Source organism: Pezoporus flaviventris, unplaced genomic scaffold, assembly GCF_033815535.1.
Source record: "Pezoporus flaviventris isolate CSIRO_AGI_PZ_B2104156 unplaced genomic scaffold, CSIRO_AGI_Pfla_v1 ptg000007l, whole genome shotgun sequence".
Classification (NCBI taxonomy): domain Eukaryota; kingdom Metazoa; phylum Chordata; class Aves; order Psittaciformes; family Psittacidae; genus Pezoporus; species Pezoporus flaviventris.
The window spans coordinates 43206540-43218927 of NW_026892555.1; the positions used below are offsets into that span (position 1 = coordinate 43206540).

Below are 12388 nucleotides of genomic sequence, written 5' to 3' on the forward strand. Positions count from 1 at the left end.
GGTAGCAGTGGTAGCTACTCCTCAGCATGGGTAGTAGAAGCTAGTTTGGCTGTGACAACTGCGATTTTCACCACCAACTACCAAACTTTGCCAATAAGCCAGTGAACGCACCGGTAAAGGCAACACTTCTGCATTATGGGCATCCTTTCACCCCTTTTCCCTCAGCCAGCCATAGCAGGGGACCGCCACTACCCACCAGGTTCCCTCTCCATGCCAACAGACCCATAGACCTGCTGCATGGTGAGTCTGGGTGGGTCACTGTAAGACAGACACTCACGCACCTGCCAGGGCTGGATCCCGCCCTGAGGATAAACGAGACCTTATTACGACCCCACCGGGGGCAGACACGGAGAGCAGGACGACAACGGGGAGGGGGGGGCCCGGCCCAGGGGTCCCCACCCGTCATCGTCCCCCCCGCTGAGGCCGCCCCACAACACAGGCGCCCCCGTTGTGCCGAGGGGGTAACCCCGTGCGCCCCCCCGCCAGCTGCCCCCCACAGGTAAACGGCAACAGGCGGCGTCCCCTGCCCGGCACCACACACCCGAGATCGCTACCTCAGGAACGCTCTGTGGGCTCCGGCCGCCTGGCTCCCGCCGCTGCCGCTGGGGCGGATCAGCTGATATTTACCTGTGAGGTAATGCACGCTCCGTAAGGTCACCGTGCACCCGCCGGCACACGGTGCCAGGCAGGAGGAGGAGGGACGCCGGGAGCGGGAGTTGCTCCTCCGCCGCCACCACCGCCGCCGCCGCGCACGGCGCCGGAGCGGGGCGGCCGCGCCGCGCAGAGGCAGAGGCGGCCGCTGCCGCTGCAGCTCCTGGCACATGCTGCAGGTGTCAGCGCAGGAGCTGCCCCGCCGCCCGCCCGCCGCGTCCGCCCCCCCCGAGTTGCGCACGCGCAGCCGCCACACCGCGCCGGCGCGCCGCTTCTGCGCAGGCGCGCTTCGGCGGGTGAAGCCGCCGCGAAGCCGCTGCCCGGCCCCGGCGCTCCCCTCGGGGGACGCTTCCCCGCCAGCAGCGCCGCGCGCGCGGGGGAGAGGGAGGGATGACGTAGTGGGGTGTGGGGTTAGGGGCGAGGCTGGGCGGCGGGACGGGGAGTAGCAGCCGGCGTCCCCGGTGCCCCGGGCTGTCCGCTGGGACGCGGGTTCGAGAGGGGGGTGCTTGGACAACCCCCCCTTCCTCCCGGGGTGGTGGCGGGCCGGAGGAGCGGCGCGGCGAGCCAGTGGGGAGGGATGATGTCATCCTGTTCTACCGGGGAGGGGCGGGGCTTCTCCTGGGGCGGGGCGGGCCAGGGGAGGTTGGGGGAACCGGCCCGTCTGAATCCCCGTAGAGCGAGACACCTGCCCGCTCGGAGCTGGGCCGCCCTGGCTGGCTGGGTGTGTGATTGGTTCGGCCTTGCCGGCTGCATTCAGGCTGGAGGAGCCCTTAGGACCCGGGGGCTATCCTTCTCCCACACATAGACAGGTCCCGCAAGCCCGGCGCTGGAGCTGCGGGACTGCAACTTAAGCCCCTTCGCATGCGATGTGATGATGTACTGGGGAAAGAACCTAGTGTTTAAGGCACGGCCAAAGCCTTTCCTTCGCTGTAGGGGTCTGCAGGTGTAGCGGGCTGTGTACGTGCCCAGCTGTAGCAGGGTTGGCTGGCTGCCGGGGAGCACAGGTTGGCGTGTGAGGAGCCCTCTGAGCTCATCGGGTGTAGGAAGCGATGGATAGCAAACGCTGCTGCTCATCCCACTGCTCTCAAAATCGACATATTCCGGTTTGGCGAAGGAATCGAATGTCTCCAGTGCTGAAGTTCTGTGACCCATTTTTTTTCTATCTGGTAAGATAAACCATAGGGATTAACCGTGTAGGTTTGATGCACAGCTACCTGAGAGGAAAATTAGGCACCTTTCAGAGAAACAGCTTAATGTTTCCTTTCATCCATCGTGTGTTACCTGAAAATAAGACATGACCATCTGCATTAGAAATACAACAACATTTTGAAGTTGGGAGGGTTTCTTTCTCTCCAGCTTTCACAGATTTCTCCCATCCACTTGTGAAAACAGTTAACAGTGTGTACAACTTTAGCTATGGTACTCAACCTTGAGCTTGTGTAATGCTTAAGGGTCTGAGTCCAGCCCATCACATGGTGTCAGGAGGTCTGACAGCTTTTGGGATGCTGCTGCATCGGTCCTATTTTGGGTCTGATCTGAAAACAACCTGAGGAGAACCCAGCTCTGACTGGAGAAAATAAGTAGAAAAGTGAAAAGGGAGGAGATTTAATGGTGTTGGAGGTTCAAGTGTGCCATATTAGATAGCTGAGGCATTACACTGCTACCTGCATGCAAATATTTAAAAATCTAATAATCCTCATTTAAAGAGCAGTCTGAGGCGTTGAGCATGGGAGAAACGCATTGCATAGGCAATGCTGGAGTCTCACACAGATGCCCTGTTACACTGCTTTACATTTACTGGTTTCCTCATGATGCTGAAGCAGTGGGAAAGAGGTGAGAAGAGGATGAGAATGTGATTCAGGCATAGTAGATACCACAGAGAGCAGCCCAATAGTACTTTCTGGCTTGGTAAGATGCACTGGGAATGTGGGAGAGATGGAGGGTGTAAGAGGTGACACAACAGCTGAAGTAAGGTGTGAGGTCGTGGAGGACATTTCCCATTGAAATGGGAATGTGAAAGGAGGTGCAGTGGGTGATGGAAAGCCAGCAGGGAAGTCTGCATGTCTGCACGTGATGTCAGCTTGGGAGGTTGATTATTTTGCCAGAGTATAGTAGAAAAATACAGGGGAAAGGCAGTGTCATAGAGGATGAAATGATTGAGACTGCAATAAGGGATTCTGTCAGTGTCACGAAGAGGTAAGGGAAGACTTGGGTTTCAGTGACAGTAACCCTACTGAAAAGGAGTGACACATGAAGGAGAACAGATCACAGGAGAACCTGTCCTTAAAAATCTCAGTTTCTGTCTCACAAGAGAATATACCAGGAGACCTTAATGTTCAGTAGGGATCTAGTTAAGATGTTAATGGGGCTGAGGATGTTCATAGTTCACTGAGTTGTTAACTGGGAGGGCTACCATAAATTGTAGCTTTTGAGGTTTTGTCAGGAAGTGTTGCTTCATTTCTTGAAATTATGGGCTAAATTCATCACTGTTTTAACAGGGCACTAAATTAGTTGCACTTATAGGCAGCTTCACCACAATAAACTGTAATCCTTCATGCCCTAGAACATGCCCTTCCAAGGATAAGTGGCTGAAGCCTGAATGGTTGTCAGACCTGGCTGTGGCAGTATTTGCATGGCAGGAGAAGTAATGTTTTCAAGGGGGAGCGAGACTAGAGTTAGCAGGCCATGTCAACAAACTGTTGTCGCATAGAAGGCAGAATTCCCATAGAACAGTGCTTTGGTTCCTGGCAGAGCACTGCAGGAACAGGACATCAGCACTGTTTGTTGCTCTAGGTATTGTTAGCAGTCTTCGGACACAGATCTGATGGAACTGGTGACACACCAAAAAGGTTATTTTGTTGAAGGTGCACCATATATTAGTGTATTTTAAGTGAAGTTTTTCTCAAATGTCCAGTTTGCAGGAAATAAAAAGGTTTTGTTTGGTTTATTTGAAATGGCTAAGAATTTAAATGAAAACCAAACTGGAAGCCTCTGCTGTGTGAAAATCCCACTTGTGGCCAGTCTCATGGAGATACTGATGGTACAAATTGCAGAGTTGTTAAAGGACAATCTTAAGTGTTGCCTGCAACTGTGAAATACATTTTGGACATCTGTTCCTTGCAGGAGAGGCATTGGCCTGTCTCTACCAGAGCAGGCTTCTTTCTGCAATCAAATACATGAGAACTCTTGTCCCCTCATTAATTCTTCCACCTGCAAAGCAACGCACTCCATTTGCAGGTCCTTTTTACATATCTTGGGCAGCCATTCCTCTAGAAGCTGCTTCTTTGTGCCCCTTTATGTGGATACATTTGGATTATCTCACAAGATAGAAAATACTCCGAAGGTGGTTGGCTTCACCTGGGCTTGTCATCAACACTAGTCAAGTGCAAACATTAATCAAATTAGAGGTTCATTCCAGCCAGGTGTAAGGTCAAGCAAAATTACATAGCTGGAAACTGAGAATGACCTTGAGTCATTTAAACTTAAATTGTAATTCCAGGACAAACTTAACAACAGGTTCTTCCTTAGCTGCCCTGTCACCTTTTACCTTGAGTTTTTAAGATGTCTCATCCATTAAAAAATGAATCTAATTTGCACTTACACTGTGACTTGTTGTGTTCCCTTCCAGCGCAAGGGAAGTGCCTCGGGTGTCACCAGCAGTGGTTTTGTTTGAAGTTCAAAGTAATTCCTGCACTCCTGACCCTTCTTTCCATTGCACCTTCTAAGCACCCTGTCCTGTCACATGTTGACCAGTTCTTCCTTCCAGGCAGCTATTCATGAAGGTTTTTAGAAACCCTTGTATTGTGTTTGCATGGTAAGTTTTTGGTTAGGGGAAGGGACAGCAGGGCTGGCTTCTGTGAGAAGCTGCTAGAAGCTTCCCCAGTGTCCAATAGCTGAGCCAGTGACAGTGGTAGCACCTCTGGGATAATATATTTAAAAAGGAGAAAATGTTACTGTGCAGAAGCAATTGCAGCTAGAAGAGAGGATTGAGAATACGTGAGACCAGCAGCCATGCAGGTACCAAGGTCAATGCAGAAGGAGGGGTAGGAGGTGCTCCAGGCACCAGAGCAGATATTCCCTTGCAGCACATGGTGCAGACCGTGACAAGGCAGGCTGTGCCCCTGCAGCACATGGAGGTCCACAGTGGAGCAGATCTTCACCTACAGGCAGGAGAGGACCCCACACTGGAGCAGGGGGATACCCAAAGGAGGCTGTGACCCCATGGGAAGCCTGTGCTCCTGGCAGGACCCATGGCCCCATGGAGAGAGGAGCCCGCACTGGAGCAGGTTTGTTGCAGGACTGGTAACCCCCATGGGGGACCCATGCTGGACAGTGGAAGAGCATGAGGAGCCCTCCTCTGAGGAGTAAGGAGTGGCAGAGACAATATGTGATGGAACTGTCCACAGCCCCCATTCCTTGTCCCCGTTCACTGCTGGGCAGAGAATTTGGACTTGAAGCTGAGTCTGGGAAGAAAGGAGGGGTGAGGGGAAGGCATCTTGAAGATTTGGGTTTATTTTCCATTACTCCTACTCTGATTTAATTGGTAATAAATTAAACTAATTTCCCCAAGTCAAGTCTGGTTTGCCCATGATGGTAATTGGTGACTGATCTCTCCCTGTCTTTATCTCAAACTGTGGGATGAGCTTTTCATTATATTTTCTTTCCCCTGTCCAGCTGAGGAGGGGGAGTGATAGAGCAGCTTTGGTAGGCACCTGGCATCCTGCCAGGATCAACCCACCACACCCCCTTACTAGCTTTCCTACATTTTATATTTAATAACATTAAAAACTATGTGCTCTATAGCAGTCCTCTCAGGTTTTCCATATGTAGCCGATTTCCTCTTGGGTAGCATAAATGGCTTTCTAATAGTGAAGATGACAGACATGATAACGACACATTTTGACCAAGCATCTCTCTCACCATTTGGTGTCAGCTTCTGGGGCTCCAAATGTGACATCCCCCCTGTTGCTGAGGAATGAGAGAAGATCACACCTCCTACATCTAAGAGAGTGTGAGGAGAGCAGGAATCACACTAGACAGTGCTAATCTCAATGTCACTGTTAACAAATCTAATCTTTCCCTAGTTCATCTATCACTGTGCCAACTAGGCATAGTTTTGTACTATTAAGTGCCTGTGAAATCAAATAATAAACTGAATTTGTTCCATTTGAGTACATTGTCCAAACTGGACTTCTGGATACATCATCATTACTATGATCTTTAACTTGTCAGAAATGCCATAATACAGGTAATAATAGTAAAAACACTGACATTGTATGTTAGTAGTTTCCTTGGCTCATTACAGGACAAAGATTAAAGTCCACACTTCACTCTAAAAATCTGCCAGCACTTAACACTGAGATGTCACAAAAATAAATAGGGTTTGTTCTATATAGAAATAAAAGATTTTATTGGGTAATGCGCTGGCAGAGAGCTACAAAATGCTTGTACACTGGCTTATTGTAATTTTTTTCATTAATAGTATTATTTATTCACTCCTTACAAGAAATGGCATTGACTATTTAACACCAGATTACATGTGTAACTCTAGGCTTCTTAATCACCTGGAAGTTAGAATTGTGATGAAGTCTGTTAGTAAATTAGTAGCTTTGTGACAGATGCATAAGTTCTATTCAGAATACGATGGGCAGCAGTATTCTGAATAAAAGAATATTTATTAGAATAATAAAAATAATAATAAAAGAATATATTCTTTCTGAATATTTATTCTGAATAAAAGACCTCTCAGCCTTTCAGAAAGGTCACGCTGTACTAGAAATATATTGCAACAGACATTTATTTGCTTGAAAACTGGGGGGACTGACATCTAACACTTCTAAAGCACCTTCTAGGAGTATTGCTCATTCTACTTTAGGAGTTTCAAACCTTTTCAGTGGGAAGTGTTAATAGCCATTACTTGTAACTGGTGAAACCAGGCAACATCTGCCTTCCCTGAATTTAGTGCTGTTGTTGTGTGACTGCTGCTCAGCTGAGCTCCACTGGGCTGCTCTAACCCTTGCCATATGAGTTCAGCCTCCCAGAGAAAATAATGGGCTTGGAGGGAAACTGGGAGTAACACAACTGTTTTAGAGCGAAAGATGGACAAATGCATACTGCAGGTGGTTGGCAGGAAGCAGAGCGATTTTTTTCCCTGAACTATATTCTTTTAAGCAATTGGATTTCAGGTTGTCTGAGAGGATGAAACTAAAGATCACCAGTTACAACAGTAAAAGGTTTGATTCCTTTTTATTTTTTATCTTTGATAAATAATACACTCTAGCACTGACAGTCTTCTTTTGAGAGAGTGAACACATTGTGCTACACAATTATTGTCAGCCAGTATATACAAGTTTATGACTGTTATTAGCATTAATGTTGTGCATTGTGTATTACTGTGCTCTTGTGCTCTATGTCTTGCAAATACAAAAGCTTTAACTTTAAAGAAGCTGGATATTATAACGATAATATGAAGCAATATAGGGCTTTACAGAGACTTCAATTTCATTAGGACGTTGCTGCTGTCTGTGCTAAATGGCTAAAGAGTATGAAGCATTTAAAAATGAAAAGTGAAGTCAAACATGCATCATCATGATATCTACAAATACTGAGGGAAGTCAATGGTTCATCTGCAGAGATGAGGTGCTGTGGCAAGTATGTGGGATGGGGATTTGGCAACCCAGTTCCTAACCTGGCCTGAGCTGAGTGCTGCCCTTTTCACAGCCCTTTCCTTTCTGTTCCTCTACCTGCAAAAGGAGAGGATGGGGTCCCTTGTAAATGTTTCATGATCTTCAAGGGAAACATGGGATCTGTCCTTGTGGTAACTAGGTGTACCCATACCCACCATCTAAAATAGTTACAAGGAGAGTTCTTTATGGGGGCAGACACTTGAAACAACAGTGGCCCGCACTGCAAACACAGGAACATGCAGGATGAGAATATGAAGCTATGCAGTCTTAAGAGGATTACATGTCTGTGAAGTAATCTACTGTTGGCTCTGAAGAAGACAAAACTGCTTTGTCAGTTGTGTACATTACGTTGTGTGACAGGGAGCTACTGTGTGACTGTACAGCTTCCCTTCTATCCTTGTGACTGCAATGAGTCCTGACACCATAGAAATACCATACTGCCAGGGTACCAGGTTCACCTTCTAAAGTAAACAACACTGGGATTACACAAAAGCAACTGTACAGGGACAAAGGGTGCCTGGGTAGGAAGGATGCAGAAAGGCACAAAAGGGGTCACAGGGGACAAATTCTAATGACAAGTATGAGAGGATATTAGAAACAGTGGAAGGCTGAAGGAACGTCTGCTGTTTACTGAGGAGAAGAAAAGCAGGTGACAGCAAGATTTACATATTCAGTGGGTTTCAGTCACAAACAAGGTGATGGTGACCAGAAACTTAGCATGCACTGGAGCAGTCTTGAAAGCACTTATAGTAATCTTTGACAGTTGCTAGGAGAAAAATCCCAGTGGATAAACACAGCACCTGTCATTAAAAAGGAGAAAAAGGAGAAAATAGGGACTTTCAATGGCTAGTTCTAGTTAGGCTAGAACTAAGATACATTTTAAAACAAACGCAGTTGGCTCCTAAACATGTAGAGTATAGTCAGGCCACGAAGACTTTTGAAGAACAAATCTTGTTAAACTGATCTAATATCTTCTTTAGGACAAACAGCCTAGGACATCTTCTTTAGGACAAAACATGGGCACCTACCACTACCACTACTGCTGCTGGTGACATGATGTCTCTGGGAGGCTTGCAGGAGGTGCCAGAGGAGGTAGGACCTCAAAGTTTCTTTCAACCTCATGTACCTATGATTTTTATCTAACAGCTTAATTCCCAAGAGGCAATATAATCCTTAATAATCTAATTCTGCAATTCAGTATTAAATCTTCTGTTACAGAAACTTTGTACCCACAAAACACTTCGTGCCTGCAGAAGTCTGCCCCTTTCTGCAGATGCTGAATTTACTGGGCAAGTGTTACAGTGAATCCTGCATAGAGGTGAATCCCTCCCTGAATGCTGACCATGTCTGGGTGAAGGTGGTCAGCTGAATCCCTACTGCTGTGTTCTTAGGACAAGGTGATTTGCTGCCTATATAGGTAAGGTAAATGCCTGGCAGCTGGGTATTGGCTACACAAAATTGCTAGGAGGATATAGTTCATAAACCAGGTACCTCACCAGACCTAGCTGGTATATAGTGAGGTATATATAGTATATATGAGTAAGGCTTTTTAAAAGCTTTTGATATAGTCCCACGGGATGTCATTACTAAAAATAAAATGAGGCCAGGCTAAAATCACTCTGCAGTCTGCTAGGTGCACAAGTGGTTGAAATACCATTCACTTGTCAGGAATAATTATCAATGATTCACTGTAAAACTAGGAGAATGTTATAAGTGAGGTCCCACAATGGTCTGTCAGGGGTCAGTTTTACTCAATGCTTTCATTAATGACTTGAATGAGAGTAATGAGTTGTACAGAGAGTAAAATTTGTGAATGACATCAAGATGGAAGGGTTTGTGAGCACTTTGGTGAGCAGGATTAGAATTTAAAATAATCTCGCTACACTGGTGAAATGGTCTGAAATCAATAAGATAAAATTCAGTAAAGAATGCAAAGGACTCCTTTTGGGGAAAGAAAAGTCAAATCAGAGGTGCAAAGCAGAGAATAGCTGGCTAGGCAGCAGTACTGGAGGCAAGGCTCTGGGTCCTACAGTCAATCATGAGCTGAGGATGAGTCACCAGTATAATACTGCTGAAAAAAGCAAAGACTTTACTGCCCCATAAGCTGAGCAAATGTGATTCTGGTGAATATAAGGATAATTACTCTGCACTACTCAGCACTAATTACTAGGGTTGTGTGCCCAGTTTGGAATACAAGAAATAAAGTGAAATGACTAGAGAAGAGGAAAAGGGGTGATGAAATTTATTTAAGCTAGAAAAAAAGGAAACTGAGTGATGACTTGGTAGCACTCTTCACCTATGTAAAAGACTTGGAGACAAAATCAAGTCGTCTTCATGCCTACAGAAAATAAGATGTAAATTGATTTGCAGCAAGAGATACAAGTTAGATCATAATTTATTCAGTATATCTCAGCATTTAGGAAGTTTCTTAAAGAATTCCCATCATCAGAGTTTTAGAAGAATAAGACAAACTGCTTTCAGGAATGTGCTACACAGAGCTGATTCTTTCTCAGAGGAGGTAGGACCTCAATGTTTTTTCAATCTCATGTATCCATGATTTTTATCTAACAGCTTGAATCACAAGAGATGATAACATAGTTCTTAATAATCTAATTCTGCAATTCAGTATTAAAGTGTGGTCAATACCAGTCAATTAATTCTGAATGCTTGCAAGATAGTGGTGTACAGAACCAAAAAGATTATATACCATAATATTTTCTTATGACACAGTTTCTTTTACCAAAGAGCTCAGTCCTAAAAATCTTCACAAATGTCTTTGTACAATTGTGTTGCCTTTAGTCAGAAAAAAAAAAACATGCTACTCAGGTCTGTATTAAATTGAAGGATTTGGCTTCTTTATGTATTACTGGTGTACACAGTGCAAAAACATTTATCAGCCTGGTGATACAGGTTGTTGGCTTTTTGTCACTACTATTTCTGGTCTGAGTCCATCTAAAACTAAATCTTGATCCAATATCATGTGAGAAAAGAAATACTATGAACATTCGCTTTCGCACTTGTGTAGTTTGGCTGTCTGCTGCCATGCAGGACAGCACCATGCCGACTAGGTACAAGAAGGGCAGGCTGGGTGGGCAACTCACCTCAGTCCGCACGGTTCTGCTGGGTAGAGGACTTGTGCAGGTTGCAGCAGCTGAGGATCTGGCCTGAAGCTTCTCTAGAGTCCCGTTTTGCAGATCTGATAATAGCATCATGAAAGGACACAATTTATTTTTGCTACGTACACTCTGTTCTAGAATTTTGCCTCCTTCTATTCCCAGAATCCTTGACTTTAGAGTAGAAGAAATGCTGTAAAATCAAACAAGCTGCAATGAGATACTGCTTATGCATTCACTGTTTGGTTACTCCTTTTTCTATTACCAGCTGTTTTGTTTTGGAGGTCAGGTAAGTATACCAAGAGACACAAGGAACATCTTCAGCACTGCTTTTGCCTCTTCAGAAGCTTTTCCTTCCCATCCTTCATCCTGACCTTCTTGCTTACTGTAGTCTTGAAAGTCAAGTCTGGCTAAGTGCAGGTGGTAAGTGCTGCTGTAGATCTACTTATCCAGCCCCCTGACAAACCCTTATGTCCATTACAATCATATAGTATTTCAGAGAAAAGAAACTCTGAAAGAGAACAGCAGTAAGATGTCAGTCTCTACTATCAAGAACTGTTTGGCTTTGGAGAGCAGTTGCCTCAGTGACTGAACAAAGTGGATTTAGTTTTATGAAGAGATTGCTTTTGATGGAGACACAGAACAGTTCAGTGGGGGAAAGACTGGATAGTTATATCTGCTCCGAGAGGTAGTTAGAGTATTCCCCATCCAATGCCAGGTGTCTGGTGCAGGTAGGTAGTGAAAAGAAGGCTCTATTTTCTCTAACAAATTGCATTAAGATTACAACAGAATGGGGTGAATAGCACAAGGATGCATTCAGTGTCTCACAAAGTGAAGGTCAGCTGAAGTGCACAGCTTTTTATATTTCCTTTTTGTGAAAACAGACAGAAACAGAAAAACAGAGCTCCAAGGGCTAGGTGTCATTAATATCTAGCAGCAGAAGGAACAAGCACAGGGGTTAACACTTAATCACACAGAAGCTGTTTAATGTTATTACCCCAGTGTCTCCCCCGGCCTCTACAGCTTTGGCTGAAAGCAGCGATCCCAGCATCTCCTGCTTGATGCTGTGTGACACCAAGTGCACACGTACTTGGCTATAGAAAAGAACAGGTCTTTGAGTGCATTATACTGTTGACTTTAGTCATAACACTCATACAAGTAGAGACACTGTTATTTGGCTGTAGATGGAAGAAAAGTAATAGGATTTCTTCACCTCCCTGATTTATGGAGAAAACAGGAAAGCCCTGATTTCTTAAAACAAAATAGGTATTTCTCCAAAATAAAGAACTGCAGAACTTCACTCAGCCAAGCATTTCTCGAGCTACAAGAGGACAAGTTGGAAGAGACCATGAATCAAAGGAATTATTTCTTATATCTCTTCTGTAGCTGTATCTGTGTTTCCATCTGCAAGACTTTTTCCTGTTCAGCCATTCAGTTTGTGGAACAGAAACTTTTGCAAAGCTGACTAATTTGAAGAATGTTAGACTTGTGTTTAAAAAATACCTATAAAATCACATTTTTTTTTAATTGCCCAGCAACTAGTGCCACACTTAGTATGCAGTGCATTTATTTTGTTGAGCCCTGTATCAGTCCAGTGGCAAATTATAGTGAATATTGTCCTTTTTTTTCTTTCTTTCTTTTGGGAAGAATTTTCCCCAAAGTCAGATTTTGCTCAAATTATCATTCCAGCCATAAAGTCGTGTAACAGTCAACTGCCAGTCATAGACTGTTTTTCTGAGAATTAAACAGAAATGACAGAATACAAAATAAAAGTCAAATAGTTATGACACATTAAGGAATTAGCGACAACAAAATTAAAAAGGATGTTTCATAGCAGGGAACAGGATGGAAAGCAAATGCATAAAATGTTTCTTCCTTGATAGCAGCACTTTAACCTTTTCATATCTTCTGGCAGGCAAGAGACAGAAGATACAAGAT

At 45.0% G+C, this 12388-nt stretch overlaps 1 protein-coding gene and 1 long non-coding RNA gene across 22 annotated transcripts in view; one reads left to right on the forward strand and one right to left on the reverse strand.

Annotated features, from left to right (window-relative positions):
• Window positions 1-869, reverse strand: part of DTNA (dystrobrevin alpha) — a 230824-nt gene extending 229955 nt beyond the window's left edge. For 9 of the 19 annotated variants that reach the window (XM_061448537.1, XM_061448530.1, XM_061448534.1 and 6 more), the window contains exon 1: window positions 555-869. In XM_061448537.1, the coding sequence (XP_061304521.1) occupies window positions 555-823 (269 nt within the window). In that variant the 5' untranslated portion in view covers window positions 824-869. The remainder of the gene's footprint in view (window positions 1-554) is intronic. The other 10 variants (XM_061448536.1, XM_061448551.1, XM_061448549.1 and 7 more) reach the window with 6 other exon arrangements.
• The window catches only part of LOC133266873 (uncharacterized), a 64246-nt gene continuing 51870 nt past the window's right edge, over window positions 13-12388 (forward strand). For all 3 annotated transcript variants that reach the window (XR_009742544.1, XR_009742546.1, XR_009742545.1), the window contains exon 1: window positions 13-634. This is a non-coding gene — a long non-coding RNA (uncharacterized LOC133266873). The remainder of the gene's footprint in view (window positions 635-12388) is intronic.